At 46.1% G+C, this 21,651-nt stretch overlaps 1 protein-coding gene across 2 annotated transcripts in view; it reads left to right on the top strand.

The window, feature by feature from the left end:
• POLR3E (RNA polymerase III subunit E) overlaps positions 1–21,151 on the top strand; it is a 36,366-nt gene extending 15,215 nt beyond the window's left edge. For both annotated transcript variants that reach the window (XM_035132085.2, XM_035132086.2), the window contains exons 13-21: positions 31–151; positions 1,432–1,513; positions 3,483–3,542; positions 4,901–5,058; positions 5,732–5,796; positions 7,217–7,707; positions 14,127–14,204; positions 16,455–16,580; positions 20,723–21,151. In XM_035132085.2, the coding sequence (XP_034987976.1) occupies positions 31–151; positions 1,432–1,513; positions 3,483–3,542; positions 4,901–5,058; positions 5,732–5,796; positions 7,217–7,707; positions 14,127–14,204; positions 16,455–16,580; positions 20,723–20,788 (1,247 nt within the window). In that variant the 3' untranslated portion in view covers positions 20,789–21,151. The remainder of the gene's footprint in view (positions 1–30; positions 152–1,431; positions 1,514–3,482; positions 3,543–4,900; positions 5,059–5,731; positions 5,797–7,216; positions 7,708–14,126; positions 14,205–16,454; positions 16,581–20,722) is intronic.
• Positions 21,152–21,651: the final 500 nt, after the last annotated feature.

The following is a 21,651-nucleotide window of genomic DNA, read 5'->3' as shown; positions in this document are numbered from 1 at the left end:
TTACATTTTCTGATTTCCCCCCTCCTGCAGTGAAGGTCATCGCTTTTGCAAATCTGATGAGCCTCTTGGCTTCTGGGACGGATCCTACGGCAGCCTTGCGGTGCATACAGCAGGTGGCGCTGTTGGTGCAGGGAAACTGGGTTGTGAAAAGGTAAAAATGCCTTTTGTTCTTGGGGGACTCACCCCTTGCAAAGCAAGCCGGTCTGTTGTTCAGATTACGGCAGCTCTTGTTGCTGCTGCTGCTGCTTTTTTACAGCTTTAAACACAATAGCACACAATGGAAAGCATGACAGTTTGTTAATCTGAGACAAAGGTGTAATGCCTGTGTGCCCATTGCATATTTTCAAGCTGGCTCCTTGTTGGATACAGACCATGCACCTGAGCCATGCAGGATCATAAACAGTGACTCCCGGCCCCCAAAGATCTTAGGGATCAGGCAGGGATATAAGCAATCAGGTGACCCTTGAAGTATCCTGGACCAAAGTTGTTAATGGTATGCCCCGCGGAGGACCTTAAGGTCCACAAACAACAATATTCTGGAGATCCCGAGCCATAAGATAGCTAGATTGGCCTCTACTAGAGCCAGGGCCTTTTCAGTACTGCCCCAACTTGGCGGAACGCTCTTTCCCAGGAGACCAGGGCCCTGCGGGATTTGCCATCTTTCCGCAGGGCCTGCAAGACAGAGCTGTTCTGCCTGGCCTTTGGGTTAGACTCAGCCTGACCCCTGTGTTTTTCCTCCCTCGTGGATGGATTTATGGACTACTTGAAATGAGGCTGCACTTTAAATTTTAATACTGTATTTTAATCTGTATTTTAATTAATTGTTTTATGTTTTATTGTAATTCTGTTGGTGTGAGCCGCCCTGAGCCTGGTTTTTGACTGGGGAGGGCGGGGTATAAATAAATTATTATTATTATTATTATTATTATTATTATTATTATTATTATATTAATGGCCTTGTAAGTGAATGCGATAACCTTGAACCTCATGCAAGGTTCTCCTTGGAAGTTTCTGATCAGAGGGAGACGCTTTTACGTAGACCTGAACTGTAGAACTACTTCTTTTTCCTCCTCCTCTTTTTCTTTTCTTTTAAAATTTAGTTTTAAACTTATTTACTATGCCGTCATTGTACGCACCTGCATTGCACACCTTTCTGGTTCTTTCAAAACCCTGCCAAATAGAAACCGGTTGTGTCACATGCAGTTCTGTGTAGCTTTCACTATTGTGAAATTCTTTCCGGCTTTAATCCATACAAAGCACTTTGGTTTCTCCTTGGAATGCCTTTAGCTGGTGGCTTGCAATCCCAGGCGGCGTTTCAAGGTGCCGTTGGACGGGTGCTTGGAATTTCTGTACATGCGTTATTATTGGGTTGCACTGTGGCGCCCTGAGGTTAATAAATGGTTAATAAATGGTTTGTCTTTAACAAAACAGCGATGTCCTCTATCCAAAAGATACCTCCAGCCCGCACAGCGGAGTCCCGGCGGAAGTGCTCTGCAGAGGAAGGGATTTTGTTGTGAGTATTAAAAAATAAAAACAAGAACGTCAAATATTCCTTTTGCTGCAACAGCATTGCAAAGAAGTTCAGGAAATCCGTTTGCCCACTTGTACATTTATCTTCTCAGGTCCACAAACCCTAGGAAGCCACCCAACACAAAATGTGTGTTTTCTACCAATCATGCCCTTATTAAGGTGTTTTTTTTTTTAAGTGTTCAGAAGCGTTGGGGGAGTGGGCAGGAGTTTGTTGGTCCCTCCCAGACCTCCATACAAGGCTCACTCCGTGCCCAACTTTCACTCGGCACTTTAGCAGGTGCTAGCCAGATTGAAATGTATGTTCGCCCTGGCGAGCACACCTGTGTGTTCCTGCTTGTGTTAACCATTTGAGGTTTAAAAAGTGGAGGGGGGGAGAGCTTAGGACGGAATCCAACACCACACCAAGGCCATTGTTCTGACAGCGCAAGGATTTCTGCTTGTTCAACAGAACATTTGCCCCCTCTCTGCTGTTGGTGTGTCCCCTTAAATCTGTCCAAGGATTTTCCCCAACCCTCTGGAGCAGCATTGGGTGGGAGGCAGGTGTCTTGTTGTGTAAGAGGAAATCCTTGAATTGGTGGGACTGGTTAGTAGAATATATATATGTGTATGTGTGTGTCTAATTGATTGTATTGCACATATAAAGGTAAAGGGACCCTGACCATTAGGTCCAGTCGTAACCGACTCTGGAGTTGCGGCGCTCATCTCGCATTATTGGCTGAGGGAGCCGGCGTACAGCTTCCAGGTCATGTGGCCAGCATGACAAAGCCGCTTCTGGCGAACCAGAGCAGCACACGGAAATGCCGTTTACCTTCCCGCTGGAGCAGTACCTATTTATCTACTTGCACTTTGACGTGCTTTCGAACTGCTAGGTGGGCAGGATCTGGGACCGAGCAACGGGAGCTCACCCTGTCGCGGGGATTCGAACCACCGACCTTCTGAGCGGCAAGCCCTAGGCTCTGTGGTTTAACCCACAGCGCCACCCGCGCCCCATTGCACATATAGATAAATCAAAATGCACAAACTTAAATGGAAAAAAGAAAATACAAAAAACTTACGTAGAGAGAGCGAAAGAGAAAAGATTAAAAGCAGAAACTCCAGAAAGGAAGAAAGAAGTAAGAGATATAAATATATACCTTTCGTAAGTATACTGTATTTAAATCTTGAAAAGAAAAAGAAAGGAAAGGAAAAAGGGAACATAAATAAAACTACATTAGTTCATTCTTCAGTGAACTAAGACATTTCAGAAAAAGAAACACACTTATTGTGGACTTCCGTCAACTTCACAACAGTTCATTATTTCTAATTAAAGTCTACCTGTCTGTATTTCAATAAATCCCTCATCTTGGTATCAAGGAGCTTTTTCCTTTGCAGGGTTATTCTAAACACAGCCAGATCTTAGCTGATGAACCTAGATTCATCAAGTAGTTATTTAGGCAATCCCATTCTTTTTTAACTATCTTGTTAGACTTATATCTTATTATATCCGTCAGCTTCGCAAGTTCCAAGTACTCACACCGTTTGCACAACCATTCTTCTTTGGTGGGTATACGGTCTTCCTTCCAATACTTAGCCACTACAACCCTTGCTGCTGATGTTGCATAAAGAAATAGTTTTGTTTTCTCTTTAGGGATATTGCTTGTCAAAATTCCCAAAAGAAATTCTTCCTGTTTCTTTGTTGAATGCAATTTTTAATAACTTCTTCATCTCCGCATAGGTCGTGTCCCAGAACTTAGTAGAATAATGCCCTTTTCCATAACCATTTTTTTTGCCCAGAGGAGGCCTTTACTTGCTTCCAGGCTGGAAATTCAGTACATCAGGTTCAACAACAGTACCTTCATAGTAATAGTTGTGCTTTTTTAAGATTGCGGCTCTTTTCACACTGGGAAACGGCCTCTTTTTAATACAACCGTATCCTTCTCTCTCCCTTCCTATGGCGTTTTTTTCCTCCTCAGATGTGGAAGTTTACACAAGACCGCTGGGTGGTTCGGAAGGAAGTAGCGACAGTTACAAAAGTGAGTTCCTTTTATAATTCTTTTGCTTCGTTCAGGACACTCATTTTGGTTCAACCTTCTGTTTTCAATCCAGGGCTTTGATACCTTCTTTCAAACCATTCAGTATATGGTGAGCCTCATGCCCCACAGCAGGGTGGCGAAAGGGGCCTACAGCTTTATAAGGGGGGGGGGTTAGGAAACTATAAAGAATTGGGCCTTGCTGATCTCCCCCTTGCTGTGGTGTAGCCTCCTAAAGGTAGAGGCCCAGTGTGCTTCCCTTCAGCTCTCTGGTCCGAGGACAAAGCTGTTCTCTGGGTCTTGAACCTCCTTGCCAAGCCGTCTCCCCACAAAAAGGAACAAAAAAAATTCTACATTTTCTGCAAAGAAAATTTGCAACTGTGACAAATCACACAGATCATGCACCGTTGTTGCTAAAGCGTTTTGTCACGCACGCACGTACACATGTTATTGTATTTTAATATTCTGTTGGAAGCTGCCCAGAGTGGCTGGGGAAACCCAGCCAGTTGGGCGGGGTAACAACAACAACAATTTGTTGTTGTTTTGTTTTGTTTTATTTTTAATAATCATCAGGCATAGGCAAACTTGGCCCTCCATATGTTTTGGGACTACAATTCCCATCTTCCCTGACCACTAGTCCCGTTAGCTAGGGATCATGGGAGTTGTAGTCCCAAAACATCTGGAGGACCGAATTTGTCTACGCCTGATTCAAAACAATCTGCTCCATCTTTTGGTACTGCGTCATCAGGGTTGACCCTTCCGAAACATCAACTTCGCTGCTACCGGTAAGTATCCAGTTAATGGTTTAAAGGAACAGTCAGGTTTTGCCCTTTGCAATGAATTCAACAGGGCTAGCTCACTTGACGTTTGTAGGCAGTCATTTTGCAGATCTCCATAAAGACGGACTCCAAAAATACAGAGTCTTTGTCACGTTCCCACCACAGGTGCAGGAAGCGTTCCTTAATTTTTTCACGCACCCCCCCCCCAACACCCTGGGTAGGAATTGGATTAATATGCACGAGGCTTAGAGGAGCATGTTCCCACTTCTGAATAGTTCCCAGTGCACTTTCCTGAAATGAAGCGGCAATTGCTTTTTAGGGGAATTTTGGCTTTTTATTAGTATACGCACTAGTTTTACTCCTTAAGCATACGGATTGCACAGGCAAGTTGGAGCTGGTTTATCTATCAGACTTAATGTCATCTCGTGAGTTTCGGCTTCTTGGAGGTGTAGTTTGGCCTCCCACGTTTTTCTTGTGGGGCCACACCCTGACGCCTTGTGTGGCCGCTGATCTCGTTTGAAAAAGGGGTTTTGGTTTCTCCTAAGCAGCTGGTTACATATATCTATTGCTTCGTTTGTGCAGCTCGGCCCAGAAGATGTGAAAGATTTCTTGGAGCATATGTCTTTCCTGAGGATAAACAGGGGATGGGAATTCAAGCTCCGCTACGACGAGGATTTTGTCCAGAAGCACCCAGATGTGGTCCAGAGGCAACAGATGCTCTGGATGGGCATCCAGGCCAAGTAAATGGTTTGCTTTTCCTTGGGGGCAGGAACAGAACAGAGATGGGAAAGGAAAAAACGTTGGTTTCTCTGTTGCATCTTCACACTACCTGTTGCAGTACAGTTACCACATTGCTGACAGATGCTCAAATACCTCCAGCAGAAGAGAGTCAACCACCTCCTGTGGCTGACTCTTCCCCTGACCGGCAGATCTTACCGTGTTAAGAAATCCCACCTAATCTTGAGCGGCAATCTGCTTCCTTGCAATTTCCACCCGTTGACTCCAGACCTGCCCTCTGGAGCAACAGAAAACAAGTCTCCACCAACATCTACATGGCAAACCCTTTGGTTTTCTTTGCTCCAAGCTAAGCAGCTCCTTCAGGCTGCAAAAGTATGACCAGTTTTTGAATGCATTCCTCCATTTGTATTCTCCCCCCACATGTAGAAAGCTAGCACATCAGTGCTGGGCCTGAAACCTTTCTTCCTAGACCCTTTTTTTTGCATGCCGATGTGGTTCTGTGCAGGAAGGGGCCTTGCTGTGTGGTCACGGCTCCACAAAGATGTGTTTCATTGGGTGCTTGACATTTTCTGGGTTTTTCCTTGAACTGTGTGGCGGTGGGATAAGTTGTTAATGTTCATCATCTGGGTGTAGCTATTTGCAAGGCACTGAAATGCTCCTCCCACCCAATTTCAGGTTGGAGAAAGTCTACAACTTGGCCAAGGAACATGTAGCACCAAAGAAGCAAGCTGCACAAGCAGGTGAGCCAACTTAATATTTTTATTTTATTGCTTTTATACCCCCCTCCCCTTTTTCTCAGAGGAGCTGAGTGCTTCTCCACCCCTTCATTCAGTCTTCACAACAACCCTTTGAGGTAGGTTAGGCTGAGGGTGAGTGACTGGCCCGAGGTCACCCAGTGAGCTTCATGGCTGAGTGGGGATTTGAACCCAGGTCTCCCAGGTCCAGCCATAACACCACACTGGGAAACAGAAAGGTTTGATGCAGATTTTGTAGGCCGAGAAGTTCTGTGGACATCTAATGATCTTGTTCATGGCTTTTCTGTGAATGGTGATTCTTTCTCTCCCACACCCACACTTTATGGCTAGGGCCGGGCGATATCTGGTTTTCAACATCACAGTATATCACCAGCCAAAACATTGCGATATATCAATATATTCACCATGTCTGAAATAAGGATGGGAGCGTGTGGAGGAGAACATGACATGGTTGGCCATTTGAATACTTTAAAGGACCCTGTGTGTGAGTGATGAATTCTGTTTTTTAAATCAAAATTATACCCCACCCTTCCAAACAAGTGATAAAACAATAAACCTTTTTTTCGGTTGGGGGGGGCATTGAAAAAAATCCTATAGAGATAGAGACTGAGAAAGATTTCAGCTTTAAAGGCTTGTTGAAAGAGGGAGGACACAAAAGAGACAGCGAGGGCAGCTCCTGTCTAATATTCAAGGGGAGTGCATTCTAAGGGGGAGGTGCCACCACACTAAAAGCCCAACTCCTGCATTGTGCAGAGCAGACCTCCTGATAAGGTGGCACCTGCAGAAGGTCCTCACTTGTGCTCGATTGGGGGCAGTCTTTCAGATACGGTGGAACCTTGCTTCTCAAACGGCTTGGTTGACGAACAAATCGGCTCCCAAATGCCAAAAGCCCGGAAGTAAGTGTTCTGGTTTGCGAACGTTTTTCGGAAGCCGAACATCCGATGCGGCTGTCGGCTATTGGTTCCGGGGTGCCTGCGCCTTGGTTTTTGAACCTTTCGGGAGTCGAGAACCAAGTTTGAGAACCAGGGGTTCCACTGTATTATGCTCCCAAGCTCTGTAGGGCTTTATGCACCAGAACCAGCCGCTTGCATCAGCAGATCTCTACGTATATTGTACGCTAGAAACTGACTCTTCTTCCACCAATCCCTTCCCAGGTGTGACCGAACTTGCTCCCTAGACACCCTACCTTGCTTTTCTTTCTCGGGATCTCTGTGTGGCCTGCCTCCTTCTCACATGTGCTTAATACAAGGATGGGGAACCTGTGTGGCTCTGCAGATGCTGTTGTGTTCCATCTCCCAGCAGCCCCTGCCAACATGGCCTACGGTCAGGGGTGGTGGATGACAGCCAAGGATAACTCAAGCCACGGTTTACCCTCACACCCCTTCTGTCCGCTTGTTTTTTGTAGCTGCCCCCTTGCTGGTTTCTGGAGAGCAGCGGGTCGGCCTGGCGAAAGCAAGAGTCAAGCAGACCTATGGGCAGTTGGAGCAAGACTTCCAGAGGCTGAAAGCGGAGGGCAAAGCCAGCCAGGGCACTTGCCCGGTGGACATATTTGGCGTCCGTATAAAAGAAGAGCCTGTGAGCGATGAGGAGCCTATGGACACCTCTGTCTGCGAAGGTCTCAATAATGGACTGGCCAACGGCATCCATTCGGAAGAGAACTCTGTGGACTCTGTAAACGGCCTCTTGCCGGTCCAAGAGAGAGTCACGCAAGAACTCAGAGCCTTTGTGGCGGCGACATTTAAGAAACAGTATGTGCTAACCCTGAATGAGCTCAAACGGTTATTTAATCTCCACGTGGCTAGTCTGCCTCCTGGGAATCTCCTCTTCAGCGGCATTTCCGACAAAATGTTACAGGACATGGTGTTGGACATGGGCTGCAAACAAATTATGGTGCCTGTAAGTGATTTATTTATTTTTTTGCTCCTGTTTTTTGTTTATAAGTGCCTTTGCAGCCTGTGAGTGGTGGCTGGTTCAATTGATGCGGCAGGGGGCTGGTGCACGAGGCGGGGTCATGGTATTTCTGTCCATTGGCTTAGCTGCTGTGATGTCATGGAGGTGCTAGGCAGCCATGGTTTGGAAGGGCCCTTGTGAGACCTGGTAGCTGGAATTCTAAGGTCAACGGGGAACTTCTGTTTTAATGTGTTGCTGAAATATTGTCTGAAGGCTTTTGGATGCCGTTCTGTGGGTGCAGATCTGTTGTGCAGTTCTAGAGCCTTTTAATGCAGGCTATTGGAAGGGAATGGGACCCAGGTGGCGCTGTGGGTTAAACCACTGAGCCTAGGGCTTGTTGATCAGAAGGTCGGCGGTTCGAATCCCTGTGACGGGGTGAGCTCCCGTTGCTCGGTCCCAGCTCCTGCCAACCTAGCAGTTCGAAAGCATGTCAAAATGCAAGTAGATAAATAGGAACCGCTACAGCGGGAAGGTAAACGGCGTTTCCATGTGCTGCTCTGGTTTGCCAGAAGCCGCTTTGTCATGCTGGCCACATGACCTGGAAGCTATACGCCGGCTCCCTCGGCCAATAATGCAAGATGAGCGCGCAACCCCAGAGTCGGTCACGACTGGACCTAATGGTCAGGGGTCCCTTTAACTTTATTGGAGGGGAAAGACCTGGTGTTAGAGCAGCTGCTTTGCATGCAAAAGATCCCAGGTACAGATCTCCCTGTTTAAAAGGATGAGTTGTTGTTGGCTTCAGTCTTGAGAGACAATGGAGTGCACCTCTTGGGGTGAAGTCAAAAAATTATGTTAGCAACACCAAAGTGACTTTGCTGGGGTACAATCCCAGGCAGGTGTGTATGGAGGTCCTGGGCTGCTCATGCAACAAACCCTCCCTTTTGGGCCTCACTGATGTGGTCCAAAGGAAAGCAGAACAATACATTTGGCACCAGCTTGGCTGCAGGAGTTGCAGGAAGGAGGCGTACAAAGCGTCATCCAGCTGTCTCGGGGACTCCACTCTGGATTCGTGTAGAGTTTACTCCTTAGCCTTTTCTTCTCCCAGAAGCTGAGGATCAAGAGTTTTCCTTCTCTTAGATGGGCAAAAACTCCGTAAGATAAAATAGTTTTTAAAAATGACTCGGAAATCTCAAAAAAAAATCCATCAAGCATTAAGTCCTTTTAGGCCAGGGGCAGGGAACCTCTGGCCCACCAAAAGTTGGACTCCAGTTCCCCTTGGCCCCATCCAGCATTGTCAGTACTCGGGGATGATGGTGGTTGTAGTCCAGTGATATCTGGAGGGCCAGCGGTTCCCCAGCCCTGCTTGAGGCAAAGGCTGCTCAGAATAGGTGAGTTCTGAAGGTCCAATTAACATCCATATTGTAGCAGCCATGTGTAATTCAGCTGGGAGGGAGTGCCATAACAGAGGGGCCACCACCGAGAACACCCCGTCTCTCATGTCTGCCACCCTAAGTGATGTTGCTGATGAGCACAGAAGCAGGGCCTCCAAAGTCATAGGATGCTCCTCTGTACATAAACACTCTCTCCATCAAAAACTAGCTTATTAGCTTCTTTAAATGGCCTAGTTTTTACAGGGGTGGCAAATTCCATGGGCTTACCCTTTCTGACTGCGGGTGAGCTCTCATTACAAAGGAATGCTTCTCCATACCACCACCCCACACACAAAAAAATGCCTCCCTGGCATGCTAGTTTTCTGTGTGCAGGGAATTTTAATTTATTTATTAAGGAGCATTCCAGCATCTGAGGTCCCCACAGACTTTTAAACCCACTTTGGAAAAGGCAGGTTTCTCCACTTTTTTAGTTGCATACCCAATACTCCTGTACTTGCATGTTGTAATTAAAAAATATGCAGAGTTACTGGACTCGTTTCGTTTATCTGTAAGGAAGAAGGCGGCGCCCGTGAAAAAATAACTGCAGGTAGCTAACTGGAGTGGAACAAATGCCATCTTGTCACAAGGAAGGGTAGCTGAATTGACTGTGTATATCTGTGTCTATAACAGTAATTTAAGGAAGTTACTTGTCTAGCTGGAATAAAACGATCATGGCTTAAAGGCGCTGGCATGTTGGAAGTGAGTGACTATTCATCGGTCTTTGTTAGTCAGAGCTTTGAGGCATGTGTACTTTAAGCTGGGAGAGTTTTATGATGTTCCCTGTGAATGAGATTATAGTTAATGCTGTTGCCTCTGGATCGCAAGGCCACTTCCGCAGTCACAGATGGGATTTTTTTAAAAAACTCCCACTAAGTAAACTTTGAAGAAAGCCAGACTCTCTCTCTCCCTCTCTCTGCTTGCAAAGCGACAAGCAAGTATTGAAAGTTGCAAGTATTGAAAGTTTTCTCCTTTTCCATGAGCTCCAGGAGCAGGGCTTCCAGCAAGCTAAACCATGGTTCTAAGAACCCAACAAACCTTGGTTATCAGTAAGGTTTTGAATGTTATGTCTGCACAGGGCCCTTCTCGGACTATTTTAAACCAAGATAAAGGACTAGCACAGGCATCCCCAAACTGCGGCCCTCCAGATGTTTTGGCCTACAACTCCCATGATCCCTAGCTAACAGGACCAGTGGTCGGGGAAGATGGGAATTGTAGTACAAAACATCTGGAGGGCCGAAGTTTGGGGATGCCTGGACTAGCACATCCCTTTTAAAACATAGGTTTCTGATCTGCCACACTGACCCTTTTCAATCTTTATATCTCTGCATGCTCCTTGTGTTCTTTCTCTACTTTAATCTCTTAGGATTGTGAGCTGCCTGGGCAGTGGGAAGGAACCTGTGGGCTTCACTTTGTAAAACAGCTCATATGTGTAAGGGACTGTATAATCATTGGAATTGGAGAGGATAAGGTTTCAGTTTCAGGAATCCCACTAAACCGTGTTTAAGGAATGTCATTTATGGTTTACTGTGATGTCGCGTCAAACTAGGGTTTTTCGTAGACAGCAAACCAGCATCAGGACGCCTGGCTTGTATTATTATTATTATTATTATTATTATTATTATTATTATTATTATTATTATTAATACCCCATCCATCTTGCACGGTTGCCCCAATAACTGGGCAGCTTCCAACATAATATAACTAAACATCAAGCAATTAATGCTAACCAGGGTTTGCTGTGACTCCCGAGCCATAGTTATGGTTCCAGCCCCGCTTCCTAGAGGTACCCACATCCTAGAAATGGGAGGGAAGGGAAGATGGACAGCAAAACTACACAAACTATTCTAAAACATTGTTATATCTCAAACACTCCACAGATAACACCAAAGATTGGTTTGTGCTAACCATAGTTTAGATTCAATCCAAAAGTGCAAATAAGTAACAGTTTGCAACTTTGCATGGTTTTCCCCCTTCCTCAAAAAAATCCCTGTGTACTGTCCCAAGTAGTGGGCTTGATGGATGGAGCAATGACCCAAACCATGACTTGTTGGCTAAGATGTAACACCCAATTACAGTTTACCCAAGCTCTTGTTTATAAGAGCTTGCTCTACTTCCCAGCTTGGTGGCCACCTACATGCCATAATTAGTCATGCAATTTTGATTCATACATTGCAGCAAGTCATAGTTCAATGTTGCACCTGAATCGTCTTGGAGGCCTGATTCAAACCTCATGCAAATATGTAATGGTGGGGAACCAGATAATAATATAGTTCCCATTCCTATCAGCAAAAATGATTTGAATTGTCCAAATAACATCTGGATAGCCACAGGTTCTGTGCCTGTCTGCTCTCCCCACCCCTGAGTTGGAAAGCTTCTTTTTAAGCTACATCTGAACCCGTGGAACTGTGGCTTGTTTAAAATTAGAAGTGAATTCTAGTCTCCTCTTGCTGGCATGTGAAAGGGGAAGGGGAAGCCCAAAGCTTGCAGTGGCTTGTTTAACCTGTTGTAGGTCAAAACAAAAACAAAAAATCTTAAGAGTGAGCCACAGAAACCTGAAATGAATTTGAAAAGAAGAAACTTGTTCTCAAAAATACCAACTAGGTGGATTAATTGCAGCTCACTGTGTTCCTTTAGGAGGAATCAAAAACTTTCCAAATGATGTAGGACAGAATGAAGCAGTTATTGCTGCCCATCTTGGCACCATTTGAGATGGCCCCTGAAGAAGGAACTCAGGTTCCAAAAGGCATTGGGCCTTGCAGATGGCACTTCGGGGGAACAACATTCTTTCCTACTTGAAGCAAACCAGTATATTTTGGCGCAGGGTCTGAATTGAACCCAAACGGAGCTTGTTTCAAATGCAGGAAGCAAGAGACAAAGGAAGTGGTGCAGTCGAGAGTGTGCTTCTTTCTTTAAGGAGACTGGCGAATTAGATTTATCGCATGTCTGCAAAACTGTTGCTATGAATGGTGTTTGTTTTTAACATGTAGGGGTGGACTACTCCAGAAAGGCAATAAAACGGATTCACATCATAGCATACAACAGCTCTGGGCACTGCTTGGCCTGGAAACCCATCTTTTTGCCAGTGCGCTGTTCATAGGGAATGAATTCATCTTCTCGTTGCCATGAAAGCAGCTTTAAATATTTTAAGTGCGCAAATTGCCGCTCCTAGTTCCTGGGTGTGTGAGCGCGGGTTTAATTCTGGGAGCTGTAGCTTCTTTAGAGTGCTAACAGTTGATAGGGGACCCCGTTCCCTTCGCAGAACTACAATTCTGAAGGCAGCCCTCTTTAGGGAAGTTTTTTAATGACTGATGTTTTAATGTAGTTTTAATCTCCTGTTGGAAGCCGCCCAGAGTGGCTGGGGAAACCCAGCCAGATGGGCAGGGTATAAGTAATAAGTAATAATAATAATAATAATAATAATAATAACTACAATTCCCAGAATGGTTTAATCCCTCTTCACAAAAACTCTGAGAATTGTAGTTCTGTGTGGGGAATACCGACCTCATAAGAACCCTTAAGAAACTACGGCGCCCAGAATTCTTTGGGGGAAGGCATGACACACAAAGGTTGCAGGTTCAGTCCCCACATGGGACAGCTGCATAGTCCTGTATTGCAGGGATTGGACTAAGTGATCCTCAGGGTCCCTTCCAACTCTACAAATCTATGATTCTATGGCAGTATAAAGTGGTATGATACTGATTTAAATACAGAGTGCAGATGGAGTAGCCAGGGCCAGCAATAACTGCCTGAGGAACTGTGAAAGTGACTCCCACTTACTGACAGCAGTGACACAATGCTTGCAACAGGGTTGGGGTTATTTTATGTTTGGCCTCTAGAGTTAACGTATGTGGTTAACTTGCTGGAATATTACAGCTAGGTAAACATACAGGGTTGCAGGCAGCCAGCTTAAGTTCTGCTCAGAGTAAATCCATTACAATTAACAGACTTAAATTAGTCATGCCCGTTTGTTTGAGGAGGCCTTCTCCGAGTAGGACTAGCACTGAATACAACCCATAATCTCTCCATCAGACAATGTGTATAGAAATCGTTAGCTATGAAAAAACAAGAAGTATTCAAAATCTTTACAGTGAAACGTTTTGGCTTCTGCCTTCTGGTGCTCATCACGTTATAGAGAAGCTGAAGGTGGAAGCCAAAACGTTTTGCTTCAAGATTTTGAATACCTGTTTGTTAGTCGCTGTAATAAAGTATATGGTGTTGTCGGTGCTTAATTACATTCTTCCAGGACCCAGAGCAAACCTGTCTGAAGTGTGGTGATGATGCTTTTAAAAAACTGTGTTGTTGTGTGTCATATGTAAGATTGACAACCTGCTCTTTGCTTTCCCTAATTATAGCGCTCTGAAGGCATTACGGCAGCATTATGTGGCTTTTTAGACCATGCCCCAGGTTGAAGCAGAGCTGTAGGCAATAGAAAGCAAATAAACAGGAGGGTGTTTTGTCTCAAGGGGTGTAGGAAACCCTCACCAGCTTCGGCGCTAAGAGTCCTGTTGAGCCCCCATGAGACTGGTTTAAAAGTTGACGTAGAAAAGCTAAGACCTCTTCATCTCCAAGTGCTGGCAAACCTATTTGCTTGGATCCAAGTGGGGTGGCTAATACAATCAGAATTGGGGTGGGTGGGTTTCCAGTAAAAACGATTAGGCACTAGATGCTAAAGCTTTGTGGTGTTTGTTGGGCAGGCTGCCATTGACCGTCCTTTGCTTTAAACCCGCAGAAGCAAAGTTTGCTATGTAAACGAGTTTTAAGTCCTCCTTATGTCCTCAGGATACAGTCTTACAGGCTTTCCACTCAACTGCTTGCCAGGGGATACCGAGTTGTTGTTCTTCCTGCATTAAGTTGAAGCTTAGATTGTAGACTCTGCGTTTTGTCTCCCTGGATGCAAAATCCTAATTGAATTATTCTTTTTTCCAATCCTGTCTTTAAATACCCTAAAGCCAATAATCCTCACCAGTGCAACCTGTTTGATTTTTTTTTTTTTAGTTTCCCCCGCAGACGACTGCGTTGCTGGATGAACAAAAGGTCTTTGCACTTTGGGAAGCTGGTGACATGTACGATCAGGTAAGCTGGCAATTGCAGCTGTTGCTCCAGCAGTTTCATGACTTTCAGCTCATTAGGGAAAAGGCTGGTCCAAGAGGCGGTTTTATCCTCTGGGGCTCAGGGTACCATCCACCCTTGATGATACGCTGCTTTGATCGTATAATTCTTCCTGCACAGAAAATATTCGCTCTGCCTCTTGCATGCAGAAAGTCATGGGGAAGGACTGTGACTCAGGGGTAGAGCATATTCAAAATCATAATCTGCTTTGCATGCAGAAGATTTTGGGTTCAAGCGTATAACGCAGCAGGGCCGTCTTAAGCCCATCCAGCGCCCTGGCGCTAGGTCCATCCAGCGCCCCCCTCCAGCGCCTCTCCAAGGGCCCGAGAGTGCCAAGCGGTCTGCAGCAGCAGCGGGAGGCCACCTCCGAGGACTCAGCGCTGCGCCTCCTTCTTGTTTCCCCAGCGCTAGGTTCCGCTCAGTCAAGCTTCGCCACCAGCGCGCGCACCGTGGGACCAGCAAGAGCTGCTTGGACGCTGTGTGCGCGCTGGTGGCGAAGCTCGACTGAGCGGAACCCAGCGCTGGGGAAACGAGAAGGAAGGTGCAGTGCGGATTTCTCGGAGAAGGAATGCAGTCCTGGCCAGATCGCCGGAACCCTGCACTCACTTGGCGCCCCTCCAGCGCCCGGCGCTGTGGTTCTCCGCGCCACTAGCCTCTATGGCTAGGACGGGCCTGTAACGCAGCTCAGTTGGTTAGAGTGTGGCGTTGATAACACCAAGGTCACAGGTTCAATTCCCGTATGGGACGGCTGCATGTTCCTGCATTGTAGGGGGCTGGATCCTTGAGGTCCCTTTCCAACTCTACAATTCTAAGATTCTAATCCCAGGCATCTCCAGGGAGGGCTGGGAGAGAAGCCTGCATGAAATCCTGGAGAGGAGACAATACTCAGCTAGAGGGGCAGTGATCTGGCTCGGTATAAGACAGCTTCCTATGTAAGGTCCTAGTTTCAACCCTGGCATTTCCAGTTAAAAGGGTCGGATGGCGGGCAGTGGAAAAGACCTGAAGGACCACTGCCAGTCAGGCAGGACGCAGGGAGGCTGGAGTCTGACTTGGGAGAGGGGGGCAGTGGTCTGTGAGGACCTGTGCCAGCCAGGAGGCAAGGATCAGTGGCAGGGGAAGAATCAGAGCTGGAGGGAGATGAGGAAAAGGCAGGAAGGGCAAGTGCTTCTCCACTCTCCCCTGCACCACTGTCTCGCAGACCCAGGAGAGAATTGAAGTGGGAAGAGCAGAAGCAGCTTCCATGCAGGCGTCATGTCTTGCTATGTGAATGCAGCCCATCAGGGGTAGAAGGAACATAAACTGTTACAAGGGAGAGGCCCCCAGTTACTGCAACTGCTCCATAAAGCATGGACCTGAAAATAGCTGCCTAGGTGCTAGATTGTAGTAGTAATAATAATAATAATAATAAATAATAAATTAATAATAATTTATACACCACCCATCTGGCTGGGTTTCCCCAGGCACTCTGGGCGGCTTCCAACAGGAGATTAAAAATACATTAAGACATCAGTCATTAAAAACTTCCCTAAACAGGGCTGACTTCAGATGTCTTCTAAACATCAGATAGTTGTTTATTTCTTTGACATCTGATGGGAGGGCGTTCCAGAGCTGTAGAAGCAACTCAATTGTCAACCTTTGACAATGAAGAATTAACTCTCTGCCATGTGCATTCCTTGGCTGGGGAGTGCCAAGGGTGGTCATACCCTTTGAGACCTAGAGACATTGCCTTACTTCACAGTTGGCACAAACCAGGATTTTCAAATCCACTTCGAGCCGGATTTCCCAATTCTGACTTTCCAGCTGGTTTCAAATCGTGGTTTGTCAATTTAGGCACCAGTCAAGCCTTGCTATGATTTCTGAACTGAAGCGCTCTAAAATTAGTGCACTTGAGTTGTTGTTTTTCTCTATCTTGCTCTTCTGATCAGTGCAGTGGGATGAATCTCTTGCAGCAGGCTGAGACCTGGCTAAGTCAGTTGTTTTGCATGATGTACTGAACAGAGCAATCAGTTTCTCGATGCTGATAGACCATCCTGCTGGTCCGGGATTGATTAGAAGGAATCTGCTGAGAGGGGCTGTTTCTTTTCCTAAGTTATCAAAGAGTGGTGCAAATTATACTTATGCCTCTAGGTTTTGTTTTATGCTGACATGAGCTTTTTCTTTCTTGTTTCCCTCCTGTACTAACTTGAAGTTCACTCATTCTCTCTTTTCTCAAAGCACCGGCAAATTTTGCTCGAAATCTTTTCCAAAAACTACAGAGTCCGCAGAAACGTCATCCAGAATCGGCTGGCCCGGGAATACGGAGAGGAACTAGATAAACAGGAGATCGATAAAATCTTGAAGGTATACATTGAATGGGGTGTGTGCAAGCAGTTTTAAAAGGAGATAATCAACGGGGCCCCCCGTTAATAGGATCAGTCCCTCTAACCCACGGATGGTAACCTTCCAAGCTTAACTGGACTACGATTCCTATCATCCCTGTCCATTGGCTTTGCAAGCTGGGGCTGATGGGGGTTGAGAGTCCCGCAGCATCTAGAGGTCAACACCGTTGCTCTTAATTCACTTTGCAAATAGAGCTAGAGAGGGAGTAGACAGACTCTGGGAAAGAAGAGAGGTGGTTGGTACCGGTATTAGAGGTCTGAACGTATCATTTGAAAACTGACTTCTGCAGAGTCAAACCATTGGTTCATCTAGTAGCTTGATATTATCTAGGCTATGGGTAGGCAAACTAAGGCCCGGGGGCCGGATCCGGTCCAATCGCCTTCTAAATCCAGCCTGCAGACAGTCCAGAAATCAGTGTGTTTTTACATGAGTAGAATGTGTCCTTTTATTCAAAATGCATCTCTGGGTTATTTGTGGGGCCTGCCTGGTGTTTTTACATGAGTAGAATGTGTGCTTTTACAGTCATACCTCGGTTTAAGTACGCTTCAGTTTAAGTACTTTCAGTTTAAGGACTCCGCGGACCCGTCTGGAACGGATTAGTCCACTTTCCATTACTGTACTTTCAATGGGAAAGTTCGCTTCAGGTTAAGTACGCTTCAGGTTAAGTACAGACTTCCGGAACCAATTGTGTACTTAAACCGAGGTACCACTGTATTTAAAATGCATCTCTGGGTTATTTGAGGGGCATAGGAATTCGCTTTTGTTTTGTTTTCCAAAATATAGTCCGCCCCCCCCCCCCCAAGGTCTGAGGGACAGTGGACCAGCCCTCTGCTGAAAAAGTTTGCTGACCCCTGATCTAGGCTGATGGGCAGGTGGCATCCAAAGTGTCCTCCTTGTGTCTGGAGATGCCAGGGATTGAACCCGTGTGCAATGCATGTGCTCTACTATTCAGATGCAGCCACTCCCTAAGTATCTCTTCAGAATCTGTTCATTCCCGATGGCAGAGAACAGACCACTCACTACCTGCTCTTTAGATGCAAATTTCTAATGATTTGCTAGAACGTGTTTACACACGTGTGTGTCCAGATGCATGCAAATGCATTGATGTCTGGGTGATAACACACTTAGCTTTATTACAGGATTGCTTTGCTCAAGGCGATTCCCAAAGGCCGCTGCCTTTTAAGTTTACTTTTAATCCATCGCCCTAATTGCATTGCATAACTGACTTACAGCAGGTCTCTACCTGGGGCATCTATATTGCTTAAGCTTTAATTAAAATCACCTTTAAAGATTATTTATTAGATTGGTCAATTAAGCAGCCGAGCAAGGGCCAGCTGTGGTTTTGAGGCTGCAAAGCTTTGAAGTCCCCTTTTTCTCGCGCTGTGACCCTCTTTGCAGAGTGGCTGCGAGAGGTGCAAAGTCAGTTGTGAAAGGCTGTTTTATAACAAACTATAAATAGCTACTGTTGGGTGGGAATAAACTTCCGATATTACAGGTTTTTATCGTATGGTTCTTGGTTTCACGAATCCTGGGAAATCTTGCTGCTCCCATCCCTAGGTAGGCTTTTAATAACCCTGGGAGGTGGGGTCCCATTGATGCCCTCACACCTGTAGAATATTCTTGGAGTTCAGGGACCATTTTCAACCAAAGGACCACATACCCTGCTCTGCAACCTTCTGAGGGCCATATACCGATAGTGGGCAGCGCCAAGGGCAAAGTGGGTGGAGCAACAAATGTAAATTGCCTTCGCTGTCCTTTGTACCTTCTTTCCAGACAAGCAAGAGGCATTGAAGGTCATATTCCAGCCAGGCAAAAACAGAGCAAACAGGGAGAGGCCAGAGGGCCGGATAGAGAGCCCTGGAGGGCCACATTTGGCTCTCAGGTCCAAAGTTGCCTAGCCATATTCCCCTCACTTCCCAACTTCAGAGGTGAATACCAGTCCTCATATAACCATGGATATATCATCAGGCTTTGGGGAAAACCCCTAAGGCTTGCACAAATAAGGACCCCCCCCCATCGCAGCAGCTGAATGGGCATGCTCAGTGAATGGCCGCACTATGCTGGGGGTGAGGTCGAATGGCATATTCCCCAAAAAGGGTACCGCTAGCTGGGGGGGTGGGGAGTACCTTAACTGGGGTGTGCTAGACACTGCAACGTTTTGTTTCAGATCCCAATCGAGTGTCTTAATCTGACCGGTTTTGTTCTCTAGATTTGGGAGATGTATATAGCATGGGTTGGTGGGGAAGCTGAAAAGGAGGCAGGCCAGATGGCTGGATGTGATCTCTGGGAGTGCATGTGCTCTCTCTTTTTAATCTGCATTCAGACAGCTAATTAGTTAATTGCACCAATTAGCGGATTCGTGCTTTAATGGTGCTTCCAGCCAGGTAACTGAGTTGCAATGCTGTGTTGTGATTGTTTCTGTAAAAAAGGTAAAGGTAAAGGGACCCCTGACCATTAGGTCCAGTCGTGACCGACTCTGGGGTTGCGCGCTCATCTCGCATTATTGGCCGAGGGAGCCGGCATACAGCTTCCAGGTCATGTGGCCAGCATGACAAAGCCGCTTCTGGCAAACCAGAGCAGCACATGGAAACGCCGTTTACCTTCCCACTGTAGCGGTTCCTATTTATCTACTTGCATTTTGACATGCTTTCGAACTGCTAGGTTGGCAGGAGCTGGGACCAAGCAACGGGAGCTCTCCCCGTCACAGGGATTCGAACCGCCGACCTTCTGATCAGCAAGCCCTAGGCCAGGGGTCAGCAAACTTTTTCAGCAGGGGGCCGGTCCACTGTCCCTCAGACCTTGTGGGGGGCCGGACTATATTTTGAAAAAAAATATGAACGAATTCCTATGCCCCACAAATAACCCAGAGATGCATTTTAAATAAAAGGACACATTCTACTTATGTAAAAACACCAGGCAGGCCACACAAATAACCCAGAGATGCATTTTAAATAAAATGACACATTCTACTCATGTAAAAATATGCTGATTCCCAGACCGTCCGCGGGCCGGATTTAGAAGGTGTTTGGGCCGCATCCGGCCCCCGGGCCTTAGTTTGGGGACCCCTGCCCTAGGCTCAGTGGTTTAACCACAGCGCCAAATGATTCCCATTGGAAGTGTTACCAGGGAAGGTTGTGTTCTCCGAGGATCCTTCTAGTTGCCTAGATTGTATCAACAGAAGTTTGCAGCAGGCACCAAAGCAGTTGCTTTTTTCAGCCAACAGCTCTTCTCTGTGGCTCCCCTGGGTTGCTGCCGCCCTATTAACCTCATGGGGAGCAATGAGGGAGAGTCCTTGGAGTTGTGCAGTTTAGAGGAGCTTAGCAAATAGCAAGGGTGGCAGTGAATTACACACATAATTAACTGCTCGGGGCTGTTGAGAATGATGGCTTCTTTCCTTTCAGTTTCTCAAATGTACATGTTGGAGGCACATGTTGAGAATCCTGGGTTCGTTGAATGAGCATTGACAATCCAGTTAAACCCCCGTATTCCTAACCTTCTGGGGTCCACAAAACCACTTGCAGTGGGTGGGTGGGGGGCTAACTTCCTTCGGGTGACTGTGTCAAGCACAGAAAGGACAGCCTCCATTTCTCCTCCAAGGATGTAGAGCTGGGGAGAAGCGGGTATCAAACCCACAGACTAGACCTCTTCAGTTTTAGAGCTGGAAAAGCAGCTGGCAGATTGTTGGTGCTCAGAAGTCCCCCTGATGTTGTGTTATGCAGGACAGGGACGGGGCTCAGGGGACCAGTTTTTGTTGGCTCCCAACATCCGGCAGTTGCCACCTCTTTACCTATTTTGCATTTGTGCATCCTTGTGAAGTGTGCAAATGGTAAAGCTTTAAATAAGTTTACACATTTTTATTTATTTTTAAAAAATGCTATGCAGTATATAGTTTGTAATGAAAATGATATTAATGTATTCCTCCCCCCCCCCACATTCTTGGTATTCTCATCTTAGAGGACAATGGCTGCCTGTTCACCCTTCCCTCACCCCACCTCACTGACCTTAATTCTGGTGGTATGCAATTGGGGGCAGAAATCTTCTGTTGCACGTCTACTTTAGAAGATTATAACAATACTTCTCAACAGCTTTCTCCTTTCTTCCAGGACTGCTGTGTAAGCCAGGGTGGCATGTGGTATCTTAAAGGGACAGTACAGCAACCGACATCTTGACGAAAGGGGTTTTGCTTTAATTGCATTGGATGAACTCCAGGACTGAAGCAGAAAAAGGTGGAACAGGCGGGAAAGCAGAATGATGAGGGGCAGAGCCTGTTCTCCTCACAGCCCTATGGATGGATGAAGTTATGGACACAGAGCTGCTCATCTACATGTCTGCATGGCATCCAAAATGCCACCGTTCAACACAAAGAGAAAAATTGGATCTTTGCGAGTTGTTAGGTTAATTTGGGATTCCTAATATATTAACTTCTCATCACAAAAAAGGGGAAAAAACCCACCTACTGACCCAGATGTTACAGATCATGATCTAATGTTTTATTTTGTAACTAATGCCAATAAATTGCAAGTTTACACTTAGATAGTGGGAAATCATTTTTAAAATCCCAAATGTTCTTCTAGTTCATCTGCATCCTTTTTTGGGAAAGCAAGGAACACCCCTACCTCTGGTTCTAGGGAAGAGTTGTATTAAATACTGTCTCAAGTATGAAGCTGCCAATTGTTTCTGGAAATAGGAAGACGCATTATGGTTGGGGGTGTGTGTTCTTTTTTGCATAGCTAGCAAATGGTGCCTCAACTATGTGCAGTTTGAATCACCATACTTGGTGCCAGTACAGATCCTCTATTGCTTCAGATAAAATTTCACCTTGAAGGTTGACAATAACATTAGCTTGAGCACCACCACTTTCTACCTTTGCCCTGAAGGTGGGTTTTTCCAAAGAATCATAGAATGAAAGGCTGTAAGTGTAGTTAAACGTAGGGTTTTTTTCTGCTGCTAGTTGGGAAATCTGTTGAGAACAAGTGGGCTTGTTAGCCGCTATGCATTTCATTTTAAATGTATAGGGTGGTGGTTGCTAGTA

Source organism: Zootoca vivipara, chromosome 14, assembly GCF_963506605.1.
Source record: "Zootoca vivipara chromosome 14, rZooViv1.1, whole genome shotgun sequence".
Taxonomy (NCBI): Eukaryota; Metazoa; Chordata; class Lepidosauria; order Squamata; family Lacertidae; genus Zootoca; species Zootoca vivipara.
This window is presented reverse-complemented; position numbering and strand designations above follow the sequence as displayed.